Source organism: Electrona antarctica (assembly GCF_951216825.1).
Source record: "Electrona antarctica genome assembly, chromosome: 22".
Taxonomy (NCBI): Eukaryota; Metazoa; Chordata; class Actinopteri; order Myctophiformes; family Myctophidae; genus Electrona; species Electrona antarctica.
The window spans coordinates 3,351,775-3,376,624 of NC_136805.1; the positions used below are offsets into that span (position 1 = coordinate 3,351,775).

The window sequence follows — 24,850 nt, forward strand, 5'->3', positions numbered from 1 at the left end:
CAGAGGCCGGCCAGGGAAATTCCTGCAAGGACTGGCAGGTAGGACACAGGAGTGGGCTTCAGGCAGCCAGTTATGGTTCGGAGAGAGTTGTTAATTACTGTGTCCACCTTTTTGACATGTGGGCTCCTACACCAGACTGGGGCACAGTATTCAGCTGCAGAGAAGACCAGGGCTTGGTTGGAAATCCAATTTGCCCTCACGTCTTCAAGGTGTTGGTTGAATGGAGTTCTGTCCAAGCGCACCCAGAGGTATTTTGGGGCTTGTTTGGAACTCAAGGCGCTTGACCCACACTTCATGACCATTGGTGAGAGTAGGAACAAAGATTGCTCGGTAGACAGGTTCTACCAGAATCGGAACCGGATGTAGAATTAACTTGTGACAGACCCCTGACACACTCGGAGAAGACATTGTCTTACTGCGATTTAGACTTGACGTAGCAGTGATGTAAATAGGTTTTCAATGTAATGAGTCCCGGGATGCACAGGTGGTCATTCAAATGAGTCCCAAAAAATTCTTATGAGTCCCAAAAAAAATCACACCTGTGTGAAGTGAGGGGATGCAACTCCGTGTCGGGGTTCGCGGGGGGGGGGGGGGTGGGGGGGGATGTTCCAGACCCCCAGGAACACGCCCAGGGGGCCGGGCCGGTTCCGGCGTGCCGCGTCGCGTCCGAAACGGTTGAGAATGACAGAGTTACCGTGTGGCGGCCCCTCTACTGTACTGTAATGTACTGGCACCCCCGAAAGCATACAGTTATTATAATACGTGCGTGTGTGTTTGTGTGTGCATTAGGTTGCGCACAGATGGTGAAAAACAACCATGCTGTTTTCGTGCTCATACCCAGACACCCAGCCACCCACCCACACACATAGCTCCGTAAGGGAGTGGTTGCACCACTCAAAAATAATAATAAAAAACATTTTATTTTATTTTATAAAAAATATATATATAAACATATCAAATAGTATAGTATAGTACAGTATATTTTTAATGTAGGCTAGTAGTATTATTAGCAAGCACAACTCAGTAAGAAATACTAATAGTGGGCAACAGTGGATTTAACATAGCTTAAACCAACCAAAAGTTGTTTGCAGTTGCAATTATTATACTTAGTCAAAATATCGGCGTGTGTTACACAATGTGTGTTTCCCATTGAATCGGGTCTGCTTGTCACGCTAAAACATGTTCCCCTAAATATTTCTGTCGGAGGCAGCGCCGTTTAGTTGAGAGAGTTGCGACATCTCCATTCACTGCTTATTCGTGGGGCTGCATGCGTCACTGATCACTCCATTGTCGTCACTCTCCGTCTCTAAACAGCTCTAGTCTAGAGGCTGCGCTCAGTCAGAGCCAACATGGCGGCGCACAGCGCGCTGTGTTGACAATGTTGTTACAGACTAGTGGTTCTACAAGAACGATTCCTACGTGGATTTTATTTTTTTATAACATAGGATGAGGTCGGATGCGGGCATGCAAAATGATCGTGTCCGTAGATTATTGTTTTACCGCATTTTTTCCCCCCGCGATTTCTTTTTTTTCCCACGTGGTTTATTATTACTGTGTATGCTGACTGAGTACAGTAGTGCATCCCGTGGACGCAGAGAATGAGCTCAGGTTGCGGCCCAAAACTATAAAGTGCGTTTTGGGACGCAAAACGCACCCTATTTACATCACTGACGTAGATCTACGTCATCGGCGGTGAATGTGTTTAAGTGATCTTCTTCCTATCTGTTATGTGTTCTATAAGGTTACTGAATGTAACCACTGTTCTATGAAATACTGTATGTATGTAAGGTTACTGAATGAGAACTAAAAGGTATTTTTTTTCTACAGATCGCCACAGGGAGAGATCTACTGGATCAACACATGGCCTCCAAAGAGGAACCGAGAGAGGTGGACCAGAGATGTGGACTGATTGATGCAAGGATGAGACCTGTAGTGACGTTGTACAGGATAGGTATGTAATGGTGATGCGCGGGTCAGGTGATGCGTGCCCTGGGAGCCAACTTGCCCCGCCAAACAAATAAATCAACATCCCGCCTGCCCTGCAAAAACAAAAAAAGTACCCTACCGACCGGCTTTTCAACACACACACAAGTCCTCCATCAAGTGACATGATTGCGTCCTTTCTCAATTTAGTGAGTCTATACGCTGCCAATACAGGCTCTATCGTCTCCGGTGTTTTGGTCGGTCTCAGTGGTTCCGGTAGGCAAGTTTTTTTTTTCCTAGCATAGCTGCGTTTTTTAAGGCTTGTGATTGGTTGTTTGTCAGTGGAGTAGGGAGCGCTGGTCTGTTTTTGGACCGCACACAAGTGGTATGCCTAACCTCACAAAACTATGCCTAAACCTAACCCTAACCTCACAAAACACTATGCCTAAACCTAACCCTAACCTCACAAAACTAAACCTAACCCTAACCTCACAAAACACTATGCCTAAACCTAACCTTAACCTAACCTCACAATAACTACCGTATTTTCCAAAAAAGTAGTCTGGAGTTGTAGGGAAAATCGTAAAAAAGTAGTCCATGGTTGTTGTTAAAATAATGATAGTAACGGGATTTGAACTTGTGAGGTGTGGATTCAAAGTCGAGGGAGCAGTCCACTAGACTAGCGAGGCAGCTGTCAGAAGTGGGTTTCTTGTTTGTAATAGAAGGTGAAGCTCCGCCCACACGGGTGGTGCTTTCCTTACTTCTACTAATAACCCTACTAGTAGTAGCCCGGCGGCGTAAAACAAACGCTCCTTCCCGCAGCTATCCTAGGGAAAAAATCACACCTGTGTGAAGTGAGCGGTGCAACTGTAGTGTGTGGGGGAACCCGGGGGCAACATCCAGACCCCCACACAATCTTTGAATATATTCTTTCAGAGCGAACGTTTTGAACTCAAATCTTTGCTTCTGGGGGGGGGGGGTCCCTGGAACCACATATTTTCAGATGGGGGTCCGCGGCCAAATACAGATAATTCCGGGGGTCCTTGACATGAAAAAGGTTGAGAACCACTGACATAGAAACATTGTTTTTTCTGAAAACTGTCATGATTTAGAAGGCATTTGTAGAATCGTCCTCAGGTCTAAATGGAAAGTCCTTCCTTGTTCACTTGTTTTCAGACCGGTGTGTGGAGTCCAGACTGCAGGTGAAGATGAACTCTCCAGACTCAGCCAGGGACGTTTCTATTAAACAGGAGGAACCTGAAGTCATTTCTATTAAACAGGAACCTGAAGACCACCCACACCTCAGTAAGTTTCATGTGCTCTTCCTTTCTGTTTCTGTAGGCTGCCACAATGTCTGATTTTCAGTTTCACTGTACAATAACGATGGCAAAAAAAGACTAGGACACTCATAATATAGTCGCTTGTGTAATTTCAAACCATATTGGATTCTGCGCAAATGGAATCATGGATTTTCTGATTTGTCATACTCTGAAGTTTCCATAAAATATATAGTTTTCCTAATCTCCTGAAATGTTAACGAACATTAATATTTTGGACAAACCCATTTACAGACGTACAGAGCTACGCCATGAAAATGTTGTAACGATTAAATAATTAAATTAACTGTTACTCTTTTTTAAATCACGGGTTAGTGACTGATCTCCTTCGACACAATTGATTTGTGCTGAATGACAGGAATGGCTTAAAATACATAGACAGCAAACACACTCGGTAAGAACACAGCAAAGTTGTGATTAAGTTATGATAGTATTTATCTACTCAAAGAGAAATAATAATACAGCCAGGTATAAACAACAACCAACTCAGATGAATGAAAACAAGTTATGAAGCCCTTTGAACCGAATGTCCTCGATTCGCGCCCGCACGCACGCACGCACGTACGCCCACTAAATAGTTTATTAGATAGGTCTGTAAGAAAAGAGTAATTAAAGTCCGCGTCTCGCGCACGCGCCCGCACGCTCCTATTGTTCCTTATCGTTCCGTGAATCCAAACGGCTCCAAACCGCGTCCCAGAACAAACGAAAAGTGTCAATCAATCAATGTCAATCCAAAAACGTTACTCCAAAAGTTATCCAAAAAGTAAAGGGATCCCCAGCAACGACGTAATCCAAAAGTAATGACTCCCAAGGGAAAAAACAACAATGGATCCTCGCGGGGTATAAAATAAAATATAAACGGTCTCACCAAGTCTTTTCTCTTGTGAAGTACAGCGCGCTGCAGGGTGGCCTTAGCTATTTTCCACCTATAGCGTTCCGAGTAGAGTTAATTATTAAATAAATAATGATCAAACTGGTCTAGGTCTCCTGTGGACTTCCTGGACGGTTTGCCTCTCTCGTTCGTTCCCCCCGCGGGCCGGCCACCAACGCCTACTTTACGTGCGTCAGACAGTCTCGGACCCGTCAATCGAAACAATCCCCTCAAATCATAACATAGGCTTTCAAAACACCCCTTAAACAATAACAAAATAAAACCTATTAGGACATTACCCTTAAAGGGTAAGACCACTTTTTTAGAGGTTTGGGTTGTTTTCTTACCTTATTATGGTCAAACTAGTCCAGTCCAGGAGTTATTTCGCTCCATAGTGCAGTTTTACAGAAAATAGCGTTATAAAAATACCAGCCCATTGACTTACATTGTACACTGAAACAGCTCTCAAAATCACTCTTTTAGTTCGTAAACAAACACAAACAAAGTTGTTTCAGACAATATAGAGCAACACCAAAACTCATGTGGTTTTATTTTTTCATAAAAATGTTAACTTCCTGTTGATTTGTCCATTTTTATTCAGAAGAAAACCCGGACTGGATCCATGGATCCGGATCCAGATCTTCATATAGTAAAATCAACAGGAAGTTACCATTTTTATGAAGAAATAAAACCACATGAGTTTTGGTGTTGCTCTATATTGTCTGAAACAACTTTGTTTGTGTTTGTTTACGAACTAAAAGAGTGATTTTGAGAGCTGTTTCAGTGTACAATGTAAGTCAATGGGCTGGTATTTTTATAACGCTATTTTCTGTAAAACTGCACTATGGAGCGAAATAACTCCTGGACTGGACTAGTTTGACCATAATAAGGTAAGAAAACAACCCAAACCTCTAAAAAAGTGGTCTTACCCTTTAAAGGATGGCGTTAATTAAGGACCATTATACAATATCTCTGACATACACTTTTAAATGCCATAAATAAAATAAATCCTTTTTTAACATATGTGGCAGCGCTACATAGACCCCCCCTCCAGCCATCGGCTACTAGGGTGAGGTACCATAGAACCTTTTTATATTCACCACATTGATAGTGTCCTGTTTATCAGGTGGGTTATTCCATCCGATTCGGTAATTCACCGGCCCTAATTTTCTCAGTACTTTAGCTGGCCCCTCCCACTTGGGCGCTAGCTTGGCGGAGAACTTGTCGCTGGCCTTCGAGAGAGGATGAGTCCTGACCCAGACTAGGTCACCCGCTAGAAAGTGCGCTTCTTTCCTGCGGGCATTATAATACCTAGCTTGTCTAGCCTGGTGCACACCCACTCTCCTCCTGACCTCCTCCGCCATCTTCTGTTGTCTCTCCACCAGGTTGTATGCGGCTTGGTCTGCAGGAGACGGTGGTTTATTGATCAGCCTCTCCAGTGGGCCTTGGAGCTTCCGACCCAAAGCCAGCTCAGCAGGGACTTTCCCGGTGGTTTCCTGTTGGGCTGTGTTGAGGGCGAAGCGGAGCTCTGGTAGCCACTGGTCCCAGGTGTTATGGTGCTGGCCGACGAATGATGCAATCATGGTTTTCAATGTCCGGTTGATGCGTTCTGTAAGGTTGGTTTGTGGGTGGTAACTGGTGGTGAGTTTCTGGACAACACCCCAAGCCTTGCAGAGGTCCATCAACAAGTTGGCAGTGAATTGAGGTCCTCTGTCCGAAACGAGGTACGAGGGCACCCCCCAGCGGGTGAAGATTTCCTCCCTGAGGATCTTGATGAGACGAGGTGTTTTGCTGTCTCTCAAGGGGAACATCTCTACCCATTTGGAGTAATAGTCCACCACCACCAAGAGGTAAACGTTGCCGGCTTTGCTCCTGGGGAATGGACCCATCAGGTGGACGCCTAACATCACTCCGGGAGCGGTGACTTGAGTGCTCTGTAGTAGCCCTGCCGGCTTGGTGTTGTCTGCCTTGTATTGCTGGCAGGTCACACAAGTCTTTGTGTTATCCCATACGTCCTTCCGGACCATTGGCCACCAGGCAACCTCCAGCACTCTTAAGAGGGTCTTCAGGCGACCCAGATGACCCCCCAACGGATTGTCGTGGAAGTACCTCAGGAATTCTGCCACCAGAGTCTGTGGAACGACCAACTGCCACTTTTCTCCCTGGTTCTTCAGCGGTACTCTTCGGTACAATAGCCCTTGGTGGTTACAGAAGCCGATGCGATCGGGTGGAGATGTTGTCCGACCGCTGTCTCTCCTCAGGTCCATCACAACCTGGTCTGTTCCTTGGGCCGTCGCCAATTCTGCCAATGTGGTCGGCAAGTCCGAGGGGCTTTTCGAGGACATGACAAGACAGGGTGAGGAGTGAATGGAGAGTGGCCCATAAGCACGGGACAGTGCATCCGGGGCGACGTTAAGACAGCCCTTCCGATAATGGACCTTGACGTGAATTGTTGCAGTCGGAGTATCCAACGAGTCAGTCGAGAGGTGGTCTTCGGGCAGTTGAAAGCCCAGGACAGTGCAGCATGGTCCGTGAAGACTGTGAACTCTGGTCCCTCCAGATAGTGCCTCCACTTTTCCACAGCCCAGACCACAGCCAGGCACTCCTTCTCAGAAGTGGAATAATTCCGTTCTGCGCCTCGGAGTCCCCTCGACGCGTAATCAATTACATGCTCACCATCGTCGGTGGTCTGGGAGAGGATGGCTCCGAGACCCACTTCGCTGGCATCCGTGTGTACCTGGAATGGTAGTGATGTATTGGGTTGCGCCAACACTGGGGAGCTCTTCAACGCCTGCTTCAGAGCTTCCATGCTGTCTTGGCACTGGCTGGTCCAGTTCCATTCTACTCCCTTCCTCTTCAGGTTGTTAAGAGGGGCTGCCATGTCGGCAAAACGGGGAATGAATTTGTGGTACCATCCCGCAAGCCCCAAGAAACGCTGTACAGCCTTTAGATCCTGAGGGACAGGATAATCAGACACAGCTTGGGTCTTAGATGGATCAACCTCCACACCTCTGTTGGAGGCAATGTGCCCCAAGAACTTCAGCTCTCGTTTGAAAAAGTGACACTTCTTCATGTTGAGGCTGAGATTGGCGGCATGCAACTTCTGGAAGACGGATTCCAAGTCTCGAAGATTTTGTTCTTTGGAGTGAGAGTACACTATGATGTCGTCGATGTAGACAAAGCATAGCTTTCCCCTCAACTCCGACAAGACAGTCTCCATCAGCCGCTGAAAGGAGGCTGCAGCATTCCGCAGACCGAAAGGCATGGCCTTAAACTGGAAAAGTCCAAGAGACGTTATGAAAGCAGTCTTCGCCTTGCTCTCCGCTGCCATCGCCACCTGCCAGTATCCAGACTGCAAGTCCAAGGAACTGAACCAGGAGGCCCCTTCCAAGGATTCAAGGATATCATGAATGATGGGCATCGGATAAGCGTCTGGTAGCGTTTTGGCGTTCACCCTTCGGTAGTCCACACAGAATCTGTAGGACCCGTCTGGTTTGTTTACCAGAACTACAGGTGATGACCAAGCTGACTGTGACGGCTCAATGATCCCATCCACAAGCATCTTCTCCACATGTTCCTCTATGACTTTTTTCTTCTGTGGAGACACACGATACGCCTTGCATCGTACAGGCACTTCATCCTGCACGAAGATGGTGTGCTTCTCCACATATGTCTTCCCCAGTTTACTGGAGGTGACTGCGGGCCAGTCACCCACGAGCTGTTGGAGCTCCTCCGGACAGTCCGTGTCATAAGGAACCCGTAACTCTGGGTTGACCGTAGAGGCCCAGCAACTTCTCATCTCCCCTGGAGGCAAGGCATAATAGAGGAGGATGCCTGGTTGGTAGATGATGGTGGGAGACTTGTCCCACAAGCTGGAGTCGGCCTTCTGGCTTAAGAAAGGATAATAGGTGTAACCTTGTCCAGTCTTCAACCCATACCTATTCTTAGCCAGATCAAGAATGGCACCGGTCTCGGCAAGGAAATCTAGCCCAAGGATCAGTGGGAACACAAGATGGCGATCTTGCATCACATGGGTGTCGATGGTTCTTTTCACCCCATGCCAGTTGAACCCGAGGTCTTTCTTGCCCAGGGCCTGATGAGCTGAGCCATCAGCTAGGATGCATGACTCGCTTCCACAGACTTTCCTTAATCAGGGTGAAAGAACTCCCAGTGTCCACCACTGCCTCTACTGGGATTCCCTTGATGGTAACTGGGACCAACAGGAGCTTATGTTCTTTCTTTTTGTAGCTCTTGTGTTGCACTAGAGAAAGCTCTGCTATGGTCTTCGCCGACTGTTTCTTCTTCTCCTTGCCCTGTTTGTCAGTACTCGCCTTCACCCTCTGCCAGTAGTCCTGGGTTCCTGAGAAGTCCTTCTCCACCATGGACCCCACCTTTACTAGCTCGGTCACGGTCGTCACAGTGCCCCGCAGGCAGCCAGCCACTTTAGGGTTGATGTTACTCAAGATGCGTCTCACTATATCTTCCTCTGGCATGTCTCGCTTCCACTTGAGGCACAGTGCACGATAATCGTATGCAAAGTCCCTGAGACATTGCTCTGGTTTCTGCACCATGGACCTCAGTCTCTCCTCCACTTCTGTCATGTAGTCAGAGGAGAGGAAAGCGGACATGAAGGCATTTTTAAATGAGACCCAATTCTGGACTTGGCTTTTAGCAGCCTTCCACCAGCTGAGTGCCGGCCCCTTGAAGACGGAAGACAGGGCTCCCAAAAGTTCCCGGTTGGAGAGGGGTCTTAAGGCAAGGAAGGTCTCACACTGCTCAATGAAGGCAAGGACATCGGAAGTTTCAGTCGTGGCACCAAACGTAGGAAACTCCAGCCGCACTGGGGGTTTGGAGTAAGACGGAGAGGAGAGTGAATGCGCACCAGGCTGACTATATGGTATAGGGGGCGCTATGGGGCTGACATCTGTGGAAAGTTCTAGGGGTCTGCTTGCTACAGGTGTACTAGTAGGTCTTGCCCTAGCAAGGTCTTTCTTCCACTTGTCGTCCCTGCGTAACAAACAGTTTACTGTATCCCTTTCCAGTTTCTGCATGTCTGCCCTCATATCTTCTCCTAGTCTGGTGAGAGTAGATTCAATGGACTGCCTTAGGTGGGCCTCCCTGTTCACTGAACTGGCTATGGAAGCTCTAAAATAATTTTCGAGCTTAACCATTTTTTTTCCCAAAGACTTCACCTCACCTTTAAGTTCCCCATTACCACTCTTCAGAGAAGTCACCTCACCTTTAAGTTCATCATGATCAGCCTTTAGAGAATTCACCTACCCTTTAAGCTCATTGTAATGAGTCACATCATTCTCATCCCTCCCCTCATCATCATCTTCATCATCGTCATCATTTTCATTGTCATTATTTTCATTGTCATTATTTTCATTATCAGTTTCATGTTCAACCTGGGCATCAACCTGCCCTCTTTGATTCTCATCCCCAACATACAAATCACTTAATGAGGTTTCATGAGGGGGACTTCTCCTTGTGGTGAAAGACCCCGAAGTGAAATCTGGGTCACCCTGAACTACAGGTAGGCTATCAACCACTGGAGTATAGGGAGAATCATGGACAGGAGTAGACACGACGTCACTTGTTTCTACTCCTTCTAGTGTTGCCATATTGCAAAGCTAAACCAAACCAGCTTGTCAAAATCAATTAATCAATCAATCGATCAATCAATCAATCAATCAATCAATTTAAATCAGTCCCCGTATGGGCCACCATTATGTAACGATTAAATAATTAAATTAACTGTTACTCTTTTTTAAATCACGGGTTAGTGACTGATCTCCTTCGACACAATTGATTTGTGCTGAATGACAGGAATGGCTTAAAATACATAGACAGCAAACACACTCCGTAAGAACACAGCAAAGTTGTGATTAAGTTATGATAGTATTTATCTACTCAAAGAGAAATAATAATACAGCCAGGTATAAACAACAACCAACTCAGATGAATGAAAACAAGTTATGAAGCCCTTTGAACCGAATGTCCTCGATTCGCGCCCGCACGCACGCACGTACGCCCGCTAAATAGTTTATTAGATAGGTCTGTAAGAAAAGAGTAATTAAAGTCCGCGTCTCGCGCACGCGCCCGCACGCTCCTATTGTTCCTTATCGTTCCGTGAATCCAAACGGCTCCAAACCGCGTCCCAGAACAAACGAAAAGTGTCAATCAATCAATGAGAATCCAAAAACGTTACTCCAAAAGTTATCCAAAAAGTAAAGGGATCCCCAGCAACGACGTAATCCAAAAGTAATGACTCCCAAGGGAAAAAACAACAATGGATCCTCGCGGGGTATAAAATAAAATATATAAACGGTCTCACCAAGTCTTTTCTCTTGTGAAGTACAGCGCGCTGCAGGGTGGCCTTAGCTATTTTCCACCTATAGCGTTCCGAGTAGAGTTAATTATTAAATAAATAATGATCAAACTGGTCTAGGTCTCCTGTGGACTTCCTGGACGGTTTGCCTCTCTCGTTCGTTCCCCCCGCGGGCCGGCCACCAATGCCTACTTTACGTGCGTCAGACAGTCTCGGACCCGTCAATCAAAACAATCCCCTCAAATCATAACATAGGCTTTCAAAACACCCCTTACACAATAACAAAATAAAACCTATTAGGACATTACCCTTAAAGGATGGCGTTAATAAGGACCATTATACAATATCTCTGACATACACTTTTAAATGCCATAAATAAAATAAATCCTTTTTTAACATATGTGGCAGCGCTACAATGTTCTACATGGATTGTTAAGCTACCATTGGTCCACATTTAAAGCTTTCATTGTCAGAAGTACTTCTGTTTCATAACGTCATGCAATGATTAATTTACTCCCAAATCAGAGCTCAGGTGTGAAGTAATTTATTGTATTTGTAATTGTTTGAGAATTTCATGATTCAAATATAATATGTGCTGTGACCAGTGGAACTCCCTTTTGCTTAATTAAATGTATTACTACTACTTTTTTTCTTTTTTGTATTTAAAAAAAAGCTCATCTAAAAATAAAAAAAATAAAGCTCAAATCTTGCTAAAACCTTCAGAAGTGTAATCTAATCTGTTGTTGGTAACGGTTTAGTCAATCTTATCTTGGTAAGTAATACAGTAGTAATTTTGTACATGGAAGAAGAATGGATTTACATTTTAGGAATCCAGTGTTGACCATCATGTTATTTTTCTGCTCCTAGACATGGTTGTGTGTAAAGAGGAGGTTTCCCCTAAACAGGAGAGGAGCCCCAGTCTGCTCCAGGAGAAACCAGTGCCTCCACACATTAAAGATGAACAGGAGGAGCTACTTCAAAGACCAGAGGAACCTGTTGGGTCAACGTTGACATTACTAGCAGTGAAAGGTGAAGAAGACGATGAAGACACCTCTTCGCACCGCTCTGAAGTTGAAGTCCAGCGTGATTCCGACACTGAAGTCACTGAAGACAGTGATGATTGGGCGGAGACAACTGGAGGTCAGTCATTCTTAAACACAGGCACAGGAACTACATGTGTGGGGAACACTGGCAGTTGGCATAATGATTAAAAAAAATAGAAAGATGATGAATAAAAATAAATATTAACGGGGAAGCCGTAGGACTGCCAAACACGATGATGGAAGCTTTTCGAGTTATCTGTACTCACCATTTTTATCCTGCCTCTCCCCTTCGCTCCCCCCTCTCACACTCCGACCATCTTTGTCTTTCTGTATCTCTCTCTCTCTCTCTCTCTGTCAGGTGACCTGAAGAAACGCCAGCGTGTCCACACCGGAGAAAAACCTTTCCAGTGTAAAGATTGTAACAAGAGTTTCAGCAAGTCATATCAGCTGAGGAGACACCGGCTTGTCCACACTGGAGAAAAACCTTTCCAGTGTAAACATTGTGACAAGAGTTTCGGTAGGTCAGTTGTTCTGAAAAGACACCAATTTATCCATACGGGAGAAAAATCTTTCCAGTGTAAACATTGTGACAAGAGTTTCGGTAGGTCAGGTGGTCTGAAAACACACCAGCTTATCCATACGGGAGAAAAACCTTTCCAGTGTAAACATTGTGACAAGAGATTCGGTCAGTCAGGTGACCTGAGTAGACACCAGCGTGTTCACACTGGAGAAAAACCTTTCCAGTGTGAACATTGTGACAAGAGTTTCGGTCTGTCAGATGCACTGCATAAACCACAGCGTGTTCACACTGGAGAAAAACTTTTTCAGTGTGAACATTGTGACAAGAGATTCGGTCAGTCAGGTAGTCTGAAAACACACCAGCGTGTTCACACTGGAGAAAAACCATTCCACTGTAAACATTGTGATAAGAGTTTCAGTCAGTCAGGTGCACTGCATAAACACCAGCGTGTTCACACTGGCGAAAAACCTTTCCAGTGTAAACATTGCGGCAAGAGTTTTAGAACTTCAGATGCACTGAAAAGCCACCAGGTTATCCACACCGGAGAAAAAGCATTCCGATGTATACATTGTGGCAGGATTTTCAGTCGGTTAGATCACCTGAAGAAACACCACCGTGTTCACACTGGAGAAAAACCATTCCACACTGGAGAAAAAGCTTTCCACTGTGAACATTGTGACAAGAGTTTTACTGCATCGTCTTCCTTGAAAATACACCAGCGTGTTCACACTGGAGAAAAACCTTTCCAGTGTAAACATTGCGGCAAGAGTTTTAGAACTTCAGATGCACTGAAAAGACACCAGCTTGTCCACACTAGAGAAAAAGCTTTCCACTGTAAACACTGTGACAAGAGTTTTACTGCATCGTCTTCCCTGAAAAGACACCATTATTTGCATACCGGCGTAAAACCTTTCCAATGTAAACATTGTGATAAGAGTTTCGGTAGGTCAGGTGGTCTGAAAACACACCAGGTTATCCATACGGGAGAAAAACCTTTCCAGTGTAAACATTGTGACAAGAGATTCGGTCAGTCAGGTGACCTGAGTAGACACCAGCGTGTTCACACTGGAGAAAAACCTTTCCAGTGTGAACATTGTGACAAGAGATTCGGTCAGTCAGGTAGTCTGAAAACACACCAGCGTGCGTGTTCACACTGGAGAAAAACCATTCCACTGTAAACATTGTGATAAGAGTTTCAGTCAGTCAGGTGCACTGCATAAACACCAGCGTGTTCACACTGGCGAAAAACCTTTCCAGTGTAAACATTGCGGCAAGAGTTTTAGAACTTCAGATGCACTGAAAAGCCACCAGGTTATCCACACCGGAGAAAAAGCATTCCGATGTATACATTGTGGCAGGATTTTCAGTCGGTTAGATCACCTGAAGAAACACCACCGTGTTCACACTGGAGAAAAACCATTCCACACTGGAGAAAAAGCTTTCCACTGTGAACATTGTGACAAGAGTTTTACTGCATCGTCTTCCTTGAAAATACACCAGCGTGTTCACACTGGAGAAAAACCTTTCCAGTGTAAACATTGCGGCAAGAGTTTTAGAACTTCAGATGCACTGAAAAGACACCAGCTTGTCCACACTAGAGAAAAAGCTTTCCACTGTAAACACTGTGACAAGAGTTTTACTGCATCGTCTTCCCTGAAAAGACACCATTATTTGCATACCGGCGAAAAACCTTTCCAATGTAAACATTGTGATAAGAGTTTCGGTAGGTCAGGTGGTCTGAAAACACACCAGGTTATCCATACGGGAGAAAAACCTTTCCAGTGTAAACATTGTGACAAGAGATTCGGTCAGTCAGGTGACCTGAGTAGACACCAGCGTGTTCACACTGGAGAAAAACCTTTCCAGTGTGAACATTGTGACAAGAGTTTCGGTCTGTCAGGTAACCTGATTAAACACCAGCGTGTTCACACTGGAGAAAAACTTTTCCAGTGTGAACATTGTGACAAGAGTTTCAGTCGGTCAGGTATCCTGAAGACACACCACGCCGTCCACACTGGAGAAAAACCTTTCCAGTGTGAACATTGTGACAAGAGATTTACCTCATCGTCTGACTTGAAAATACACCGGCGTGTGCATTCTGGAGAAAAACCTTTCCAATGTAAACATTGTGATAAGAGTTTCAGTAGTTCAACTGCTCTGAAAAAACACAAGGTTATCCATACTGGAGAAAAACCTTTCCAATGTAATCATTGTGATAAGAGTTTCAGTCTATCAGGCTCCCTGAAGAGACACCAGTATGTCCACAGTTAAGAAAAACCTTTCCAATGTAAACATTGTGATAAGAGTTTTTGTAAGTCATATCAGCTCAAGCGACACCGGCTTAGCCACACTGGATGAAATACTTTCCAATGTACACAATTGTGACAAGAGTTTCAATGTATCAAGTAATCTGAAAGTTACACCTTTGTGTCCACATTTCTCACAGGACAAAACAAAAACAGTGTCGCACTATTCATTCATTATTGTGTTGCCTAAAACCATTACCCTCTGCTCTTAAACACTGCAGCCCCCCTTAGCTATCCTCGTGTGTTGTTCAAAGTAGCCCTTTGCTAATATTGAGCACCACTGATATAGAATATATATCAGTATACTCTGGTGCTCAATATTTCATGTCAAGGACCCCCAGAATTATGTGTATTTGGCCACGGACCCCCATCTGAATATATGTTGTTCCAGAGACCCCCCCAGAAGCAAATATATGAGTTGAAGACGTTCGCTCTGAAAGAATATATATAAAGATTTGCGCCACATTTTCACGATTTTTCAAAAAATAGCAGACCAGCTTGTAGATCTGATTTTTCAACAGCTAAAGCATAACATACTGTAATGCTTAAAACACCAAAAGGGGTCCCTGAAGAGACACCTTTTGGTGTCCCGCCCAGAATGGGTTAAAGAGACAGGCAGACTGGCCGCTCTGCAAGTACAAAGCTATTGACGGTCATGTTATTATTGCGTCAACAATATCGGTGAAAGTTATTTTGAGATCGGATCGATACCGATACGGCATAAATAAGCCAATGAATTTGTGCACCTTTAGTTTCCAGTATAATGAGCTCATTGGGAGGATCAAATTAAATGCCTGTATGATCGTAGGGAGGTCGATAGACAAGGACAATATATTGGATTATTATACTGTCAATAGAGGCCTCCATGCTCCAGCTCTTTTGTTTTCTTCTCATTGTGGCTTTCGCCTTTATTTTATATTTTTTATGGAGGGACAGACAGTAGGCTGACAGGAAATGGGGAGAGAGATTTGGGGAAGACATGCAGTAAAGGCCCACGTCACACTGCCAGACTGGATTACCAGCCAAGGTGCCTGGACCACTGAGCCATGGCCCAGGCCTTTATGTTGACTTTTATTATAAGTTTCTGCTAGAGGATGCCATTACAGGCATGTATTGCTAATTAAACCCAATTGCCGCCAGCATTAATTCATCCATCGATTGCGTACTGCCAGGGTTTTATCGCGCGTAACACTTACTTTGAAGAGCCAAATATCCGTAATCGCATCTTACTATGAAACCATTCCGTGTGTGTTGACATCCCTGGTGCTTGTTCTGTCGGTCGGTGGTGGAAAAAGTGGACCGCGAGTATCACAGCGCCTGCTACAGGCCGTTGAAAACGCTTGTCTGGGCCAAATCTACCCCTCCAATGTCACTTCTGAGATACAGCCGTCTGAAAACAGAGCAGGCAATGTAAGTGGATGCGCGTGCATCTTCAAAATGGCCGCGGCCATTGTGTGTTTGTGTCCCAGAGTGATGTTTACGTTAGCAATATCAGCTAACGATCGAAACGGATCAAAAAGCAAATTAAAAGCTAGTTCACAGCTTTCTCACGTTTGGCGGAGAAGGTAGGTAGAGTAGGTTCTCGTGTTCCATGTGACTGGCGCTAAAACGGTTAAGTTGCTGGTTCTTTTTTTTATATAAATGTACTGTTTTGTTGTTTTATTTGAATGTAATCTGTGCAGACCACAGAAAATCCACTGAATGTCCAAAGTTCCTTTTTTTTGCGTGCAATTGAGGTCAGAAAAAATAGAATAATCGTCACTAGACCTTTAACAATAATTATCATGACAAACATCTGGACTGGATCAATTGTGACAATTTTATTAAAACAAAACAAAAAAAAGTGGTCAATGTTATCCTCTCCTCTAAGATTTTGCACTTTTAAGTGTGGATAAGATCATGCCTGATGAAGGTCGAAAGGTTGCATATTGTGGACATAAAATAAAAGGTTCTTGAACCAGCAAGTGGCAGTGTGTGGGTCTCCCTCCTCCTAAAAGTCTGGATAAGCCTCCACTGAATACCTAAACTGTAAGTAAGTGTTGAAGTGTTCCTTCAAGCAGGGTTCTCTCGGTCATGACATTACTAGCCCATTTTGGGCGGGAACCCCTTTTGGTGTTAGCATTATGTTATGCTTTAGCTATTGAAAAATAGCAGATCTACAAGCTCATAGCGCGCCACCGAGTGGCGCGCTATGAGCTAGTAGGTCTGCTATTTTTGAAAAATCGAAGAACCACTGACATAGAAACACAGCTTTTTCAGAAAACTGTCAGTATGTAGAAGACATCTTTAGAATCTGATCTCAGGTCAAAATGGGCTAGAAATACTTTGAAATTAAATATTGTCCAGTCCTGGAAAAGGTTTGGAATTCATCAATGTTCCTGGAAAAATATTTTACTACTCATTGTTTTTGCCTATTGATTTTGTTAATAAACAAAAACTTTTCTAAAACATGTATTACGCGAAATATGTAAAAAAGTACTTTTTTGCCGAACGGGCTGCATGATTGCAAAGTTGAATTTTTTTAATTAAAAATAAAACATTTTCCTGAGTTTTCCTGATGTGATAATGATAACCTGTCAGAATCAACTTTTGTGTTGTGTTCGTTTATGTGCTAAAAGAGTGACTTTGACAGCTGTTGACCCGTTACAATGGAAGTCAATGAGAGCCTATTTTTATTTCTAATATGTATTACCCTTTTGGTGTTAGCATTATGTTATGCTTTAGCTATTGAAAAATAGCAGATCTACAAGCTCATAGCGCGCCACCGAGTGGCGCACTACGAGCTTGTAGGTCTGCTATTTTTGAAAAATCGAAGAACGACTGACATAGAAACATAGGTTTTTCAGAAAACTGTCAGGATGTAGAAGACATTTTTAGGTCAAAATGGGTTAAACTGCACAACTGAGTGAAATAATTCATGGAATAACCCTAACCCTCATAACAAGGTACAGTGGTGTGTGCGTGTGGTGTTGTAGAGGACGTCTCCCTGAACGCGTGCCTATGTCACACTAGTTGAAACATGGCACCGATTTTTGTCCAGCGTCCACTTTATTCTGGAAATAGCACATCTGATCTCACTAGATGGCATGCCCTTTTTTTTTTTACACCTTTTTGCTGCTTAGCGGAGGGTGTGGTGTTGTAGAGCGCGACGCGTTGTGAGCTTGTAGATCGGCTATTTTCAGCAAGTGTAAAATCAGTCATTACGACAACATCAAGGCCCGCCAAAACACATTTTAGTCTAAATCAACTGTAGAATTAGTCGACTAAAATCTTATGACATTCAAATCAAAATGTTCTGCCAAAAACAACACTGCCTCTGAACTCACTAGATGGCATGCCAATTTTGTTTTACACATCTGCTACTTAGCGGAGGGTGTGGTGTTGTAGAGGAGGTCTTCCCGAACGCGTGCATATGTCACACTAGTTGAAACATAGCACCGATTTTTGTCCAGCGTCCAATTTGTAAAGGCCATGCACTCCAGTGAATAGCATTCATCCATTTAGATAACCTTTTTATAATGTTATGTTATTTCATTACTTATTTTTATACAGAAACATAATGTGTGTCTTATAGCATCGTTTAATTCTTGATCTTAATGTATAGTTTTAATGTGCAAATGGTTTTTCAATACTTTAGGGGGTACTCTTATTTTGAAGAGATCGTCCACCGGTAGCTATTTGGCTATCTGCTAGCTTAGATTAGCCAAAAAGAACACTGGCTGTTCGCCAGACTGCTTTGATTCTACAAAGAAAACTAAAACGTTTCGTTTGAAAACAGTGTCGTCGTTAAGCAGCAGGAGAGGACGTTTGTTAGCAGCTCAACCAACTGAAAGAAACACAGCTACAGCTACAGGTGAAAAGATGAACTGATTCATGTTGTGTTTTTCATCTATTTGTTTGTTATACATGTGATTATAAACAACCAGTAGCAGTGATGTAAATAGGTTTTCAATGTAATGAGTCCTGGGATGCAGGGATTGATTGAAGAATGTATTAACAGTTTGCAGAATTACAGTACATTTCAAGCACAAACTCAATACAAAGGCTGTTAACTGTGTGGACGACCCAATTAAGCATTACACTTGTTTCCAATAGGGTCCACCATGTTCAAATCATCAAAACATTTAGAGACGTACAAATAGACACTTCTATAGACAGAACAGGAATTCATCATAAAGGAGGTAAAAAGGGAAAAGAAACATATACAGTGAGGGGGGAAAAAGGGGTGGGCGGTGGGGGGGATTCACGTTCAGCTCCGTTAATTTGTTTGTTTTCCTTGGAGGAGCTGCGTTGGGTCCCCAAGTCGGCTCCGTGGCCGTACCTTGAGTTGGCTGTGTGGCCGTGACCGTCTCTTGTGTTGTCCTTGCGTTGGGTCCCCAAGTTGGCTCTGTGGCCATACCTTGAGTTGGCTGTGTGGCCGCGACCGTCTCTTGTGTTGTCCTTGCGTTCGTGTTTGAGGGATTCCGATTTTACAGGGGCCAGTTTCGAATTGCAGCCATCCGTTGGTGCCCTTTGAGAGCGGTTTTGAAAGAGTCAAGGGATTCGCATGTCTTAATGACATTTGGTAGGGCGTTCCACATTTTGGTGGCATAGGAGCGAAAAGAATTTAGTCCCTTGTTTGTGCCGAATCTGGGTTGTACATGGTTCGTTGCACTCCCTCTGGTGTTGTGGGTGTGTTAACATTAAGGAAGTATCTAGACAGGTACATGGGTATCTTGGTGGTGTATCGAATCTTGTGGACCAGACCCATTGCAAGATGCTGTACTCTGTCGTCGACCCTAAGCCATTCCAGCCTGTCGAAGTGGGCAGGGGTGAGGTGGGTTCGGGGGGCTAGGTCAAGTAGGAGCCTGACCAGTTTGTTTTGGGAAGTCTGGAGCCTGGTTTTAAGGGCCTTTGAGGTGCTGTGGTACCAGGAGGTGCATGCATAGTCAAAGAAACCCTGTACAAGGGCTCCTGTTAAGGTCTTCAAGGTGTTTTTGTTGACCAGTGAGGAGATCCTGTAAAGGAATCTTGTTCTATGGTTGACCTTTTTGATTACGTTGGTGGCCATTTTATCACTGGAAAGATTAGCCTCCAGGATGGAACCTAGGTAGGTAATTTCATCTTTACGTGTGATAACATTGTCACCCACTCTAACCAAGAAGCCATTTGCCTTGCTGAGATTACTAATAGAGCCAAAGAGAATGGATTCAGTTTTTCCCAGGTGTAAAGATAGTTTGTTATCAGCGAGCCAGGTGCAGATTCTACCGAGTTCAGAGCAGGGATGGTCTTTTAGATGAGTCCCAGGGACATTTGATGAGTCGCACTTCAACGACGTTGGGAGTCATATTTTGCCATTTTTACAAATCGCAGCTTTTAACTCCCATTTCATTTTATATGGTTATAATGTGGTTATATTCATGTAGAAAACAGAAGAAGAAACGTTTATTGTAACTATAGCTAGCAAAATAAACTAGAATACAAAACAGTACAGTACTACTGTAACGAAGACTCTGACTAGGACGTTGGGCTATATGACATATGACATGTCTAGTATGACAATCCCTATATTTGGGCCCGAGCCGACCTAGTGTTGATATCAGATAGATATGGTAGAACCATATATGGACAGACCTAACTGGCTTAGTCATCGTGACAAGCCTGGTCGGAGAATATATAGAGGGTCGGCTTCAGGGAGAAGGCAGAAGTCAAAGCATCCTGGTTTAAGTTCTAACCGGACACCACTGCGGGGGTCCTAAGCTAAGTAATCAGCAATACAGCCTTGAGCTATTTTATATGGTCCTTCGAGCCGGATTAGGGCTTACCGCAGTAACGGGATGCTGAAGTCTTCCAGACACATACGAACCAAGGTATCTGGCTTTACAACCCATATACCTTGAGTAGCTTCTATGACTCTAACCAGATGGTAACCCAGTTGCTGCCAGAGTCTGAACACTCTGGCAGTCCTGGCTGCTCCTTAGGTGAGCAGCAGCATCTCGAAGCGGTGAGATGCACTCTGTTGCCGCCAGAGCATGAACGCTCTGGCGGTCCTGGCTGCTCCTTAGGTGAGCAGCAGGGTCTCGAAGCTGTGAGACCCACTCTGGTGCCGCCAGAGCATGAACGCTCTGGCGGTCCTGGCTGCTCCTTAGGTGAGCAGCAGCATCTCGAAGCGGTGAGATGCACTCTGTTGCCGCCAGAGCATGAACGCTCTGGCGGTCCTGGCTGCTCCTTAGGTGAGCAGCAGGGTCTCGAAGCTGTGAGACCCACTCTGTTGCCGCCAGAGCATGAACGCTCTGGCGGTCCTGGCTGCTCCTTAGGTGAGCAGCAGGGTCTCGAAGCTGTGAGACCCACCCTGTTGCCGCCAGAGCATGAACGCTCTGGCGGTCCTGGCTGCTCCTTAGGTGAGCAGCAGGGTCTCGAAGCTGTGAGACCCACTCTGTTGCCGCCAGAGCATGAACGCTCTGGCGGTCCTGGCTGCTCCTTAGGTGAGCAGCAGGGTCTCGAAGTTGTGAGACCCACCCTGTTGCCGCCAAAGCATGAATGCTCTGGCGGTCCTGGCTGCTCCCTAGGTGAGCAGCAGCGTCTCGAAGCTGTGAGACCCACCCTGTTGCCAGAATCTGGATGCCAGAATCTCGGAGCCGTGAGACCTCCCCGGCCCTTAGAGTCAGAAGATAGAACAGCCGTAGGACGACGAAGGTCTCGTATCGAGATGAAAGTGCAAGCTGTTAGACCAGAAGTCCAGGTTCACAGGGACCGAAGTAGTCCAGCAAGGAGGCTGGACGGTCACTCTCGCAATGACCATGCGCATAACCGGAGACGAACAGCACCCAACTCTGCCGATCGTACACAGAGTAACGAGCAAGATGGCAAGAAGCAGAGAGAGCACTGGTGATGTGCAGGAGAGAGAGACTATCTGTCTTAGAGGGAGGGAACTGGTGATGACCTCAATGGGGTGGCCTGAATGGCTGACGTTTGATGTTCAAGCCTCCACTCCGTATGCTTGTATTGGGGTGGCCTGAGGGGTCTACTGTTCAAGCCTTCTAGATATGGTACAGATTTCCATGGGAAATCTGGGGGTGGCGAACACGAAGTGGAACTTTAGCAGCAGTAATACATTGTTTGGCTAATTGGCTGCATTGTGTGGTTACTTTAGGAATAGCAGGCCGCGCAGTTCGCCCGGGCCGAGTTGGTAAATGGGCGAGTAAGTTGTTTGGTATTCTGGATACCAAACAAACTTGCATAACCATAACGACGTTACTGTGGTTCTCAAACTTAATAAAGTCAAGGACCCCCAAAATGTATACATTTGTCCGCGGATCCCCATCTGTACATAATTGTGCCAGGGACTGGTACCCATCTGAAAAGGGCTTGTGCCAGGGATCACCTGAACATATTGTGTCGGATCCGAATATCCCCATCTGAAAATATGTTGTGCCACGGACCCCCATCTGAAAATATGCTGTGCCACGGACCCCCATCTGAAAATATGCTGTGCCACGGACCCCCATCTGAAAATATGCTGTGCCACGGACCCCCATCTGAAAATGTTTAATGCCAGGGACCCCCATCTGAACGTATGTTGTGTTGTTCCATGGCCCCCGGCCCCATCTGAAATGTTTTGTGCCAGGGACCCCCATCTGAACGTATGTTGTGTTGTGCCATGGACCCCGGCCCCATCTGAAATGTTTTGTGCCACGGAACCCCATCTGAAAATATGCTGTGCCAGGGACCCCCATCTGAAAATATGCTGTGCCAGGGACCCCCATCTGAAAATGTTCTGAGGAAGGACTCGTCCATTTGGTTACACTCTTCGGAGCAACGTCATGACGTGTCCCGGGGAGCTACAATGTTACACAAATCTTACAACTAAACGTATTTATATATTATTATTTTTTACTATTGTGAAAAACATTTTAAAATAGTTCAAATAGCCAATCTAGTGAATCTACAAGCTCACAATGTGTCGATAGATCGTCTTTGTTTAATATCACACGATGTGTTCATGATTTGCAGCATTTTGTTTGAAACTGAGAACTCCTGCGAACTTTGGAAGCCAATCTTAGCCAATCAGGATGGAGTCTGAGAAATCTGAAAGACCCGTTTCGTTGAATGGCTCTAGAGAGACTGTGTACCAATTTGCGTGATGTTTGGACAAAATCTGTAGGTGTACTGTCCAAAAACTTGTTTTGCACAAAGCGGCCTCCTGGTGGCGCTATAACAGGCCGTTCTGGAAAATGTGGGGCAGAGGTTCATCGTTGGCATCCAGGGAGTGTGTGTGCAAAATGTGGCATCGACCGGGTTAACGGTGCCGGAGATTAGCTGTTCACAGACGGAAGGACGGACGGACGGACGGACGGACGGACACACACACACACACACACGGACGGACGGACGGAGTGCAAAACATACTCTCTCCCCATGCCTTCGGCCTGGTGGAGACAATAAGTTTAGGGATAAAGGGTAAGGCAAGATTTCCTGCAGAAATCTCTGAAGCCTCTGTTAGCTGTGGGTCTGATTACCAGCGTTGGTGTTACCATCCACTCTGGGCTCACCAGTTTATCTCTGTTGAAATTCTCACTTAACCGCCAGCATTTGTCAGTGAAACCCTTATTTTGAAGGTTCCACCATCCATCCATCCATCTTCAACCGCTTATCCGTAGTCTGGTTGCGGGGGCACTAGCTCCACCAGAGAGCTCTAGACTTCCCTCTCCAGAGCAACATTAGTGACTTCCTCCTGGGGGATCCCGAGACGTTCCAAGGCCAGTGAGTCGATGTGTTTCCTCCAACTGCCCTGGGGTCTCCTCCCAGTGGGACGAGGACCTCCCTAGGGAGACACCCGAGAGGCATCCTAACCAGATGCCCGAACCACCTAAGCTGGCTCCTTTCCAGGCGAAGAAGCAGCGACTCTACTCAGAGTCTCTCTCGCGTGGCTGAACTTCTCACCCAATCTCTAAGGGAGATGCCAGCCCGCTGTCGAAGAAAACTAATTTTGGCCGCTTGTATTCGCAACCTCATTCTTTTGGTCATGACCCACACATCTTCTTTCATGTATCATCCTCAAATGTCCAACTCGGTATCGAGTAGCCACGCCCTTGTCTCTGGTCCCACGTGGAAGAGGCCGGCCTCCGAAGGAGGTCTGTACGTGTACAAGGGGCAGGTGTTAACTATGTGCTCGGCAGACTGCTCAGGCTCGCCACACTCGCATACTGCACTGTCCGCCAAGCCCCACCTCTTCATTGCTGATTTGAAGCAGCCGACTCCAGTGCGCAGGCGGTTCAGTAGGGTCCACTGCCGGCAACGCCATCACCCAGGTCACAGATGTAGTGGTACATAGGGGAGGGCCCAGCAGACTCCCACTCCTGCTTCCAAGATGCTGCCAGCCATGCACTGGTGGATAAGTCCTCCGGGATGGAACGTAACATCTCTTGTGCCGCCTTGTTGTAAGGGTGGCGGGACTTGAGTCTGTTTGGAGGCTATATTTCCACTGTAGTGTTGTGCAGGATATGCCAGTCGTATATTTTGGCTCTCCTTGCTAGCTTGATGGTAGCAGCCTCTCGTCGGAGGCCGGCCGGGGAAATTCCCACAAGGACTGGCAGGTAGGACACAGGAGTGGGCTTCAGGCAGCCAGTTATGGTTCGGAGAGAGTTGTTAATTACTGTGTCCACCTTTTTGACATGTGGGCTCCTACACCAGACTGGGGCACAGTATTCAGCTGCAGAGAAGACCAGGGCTTGGGTGGAAATCCGCAATGTGTTGGCGGAAGCTCCCCAGGTCGTACCAGCGAGGCGACGGATAAGTGCGACCCTTGATGTGACCTTTGCCCTCACGTCTTCAAGGTGTTGGTTGAATGACAGAGTTCTGTCCAAGCGCACCCTGATGTATTTTGGGGCTTGTTTGGAACTCAAGGTGCTTGACCCACACTTCATGACCATTGGTGAGAGTAGGAACGAAGATTGCTCCGGTTCCACCAGAATCGGAACCGGATGTAGAATTAACTTGTGACAGACCCCTGTATTTTGTTCACATTCGGAGAAGACATTGTCTTACTGCGATTTAAACTTGACGTAGATCTACGTCATCGGCGGTGAATGTGTTTAAGTGATCTTCTTCCTATCTGTTATGTGTTCTATAATGTTACCTAAACTACCTAAACCTAACCTTAACCTAACCTCACAATAACTTCTGTATTTTCCAAAAAAGTAGTCTGGAGTTGTAGGGAAAAATCGTGGTTGTTGGAAAAATAATGATAGTAACGGGATTTGAACTCATGAGGTGTGGATTCAAAGTCGAGGGAGCAGTCCACTAGACTAGCAAGGCAGCTGGCAGAAGTGGGTTTTGTGTTTGTAATAGAAGGTGAAGCTCCGCCCGTGCGGGTGGTGCTTCACAAATGCAAAATGCAAATGTATAATTGCATTTAAGCACTTTTGATGCACTTTTGCTATTATTGGCACACTTTCTATGCATAAGCATAGTACAAGGTCTTTTCCTAATTAATGTGATATCGTGCCTTTATTTTTAAATAATTTAATTGTGTATAATT

At 45.5% G+C, this 24,850-nt stretch overlaps 1 protein-coding gene across 1 annotated transcript; it reads left to right on the forward strand.

Moving 5' to 3' along the window:
• Window positions 1-1,827: 1,827 nt before the first annotated feature.
• On the forward strand, window positions 1,828-24,119 carry LOC306914717 (uncharacterized protein; the record flags this gene model as incomplete). The annotated part of the gene is made up of 5 exons (XM_079491893.1): window positions 1,828-1,951; window positions 3,100-3,228; window positions 11,330-11,602; window positions 11,864-12,106; window positions 24,004-24,119. Exons 1-5 carry the CDS (start codon window positions 1,861-1,863, stop codon window positions 24,117-24,119), a joined length of 852 nt encoding a protein of 283 aa, XP_079348019.1. The 5' UTR covers window positions 1,828-1,860.
• Window positions 24,120-24,850: the final 731 nt, after the last annotated feature.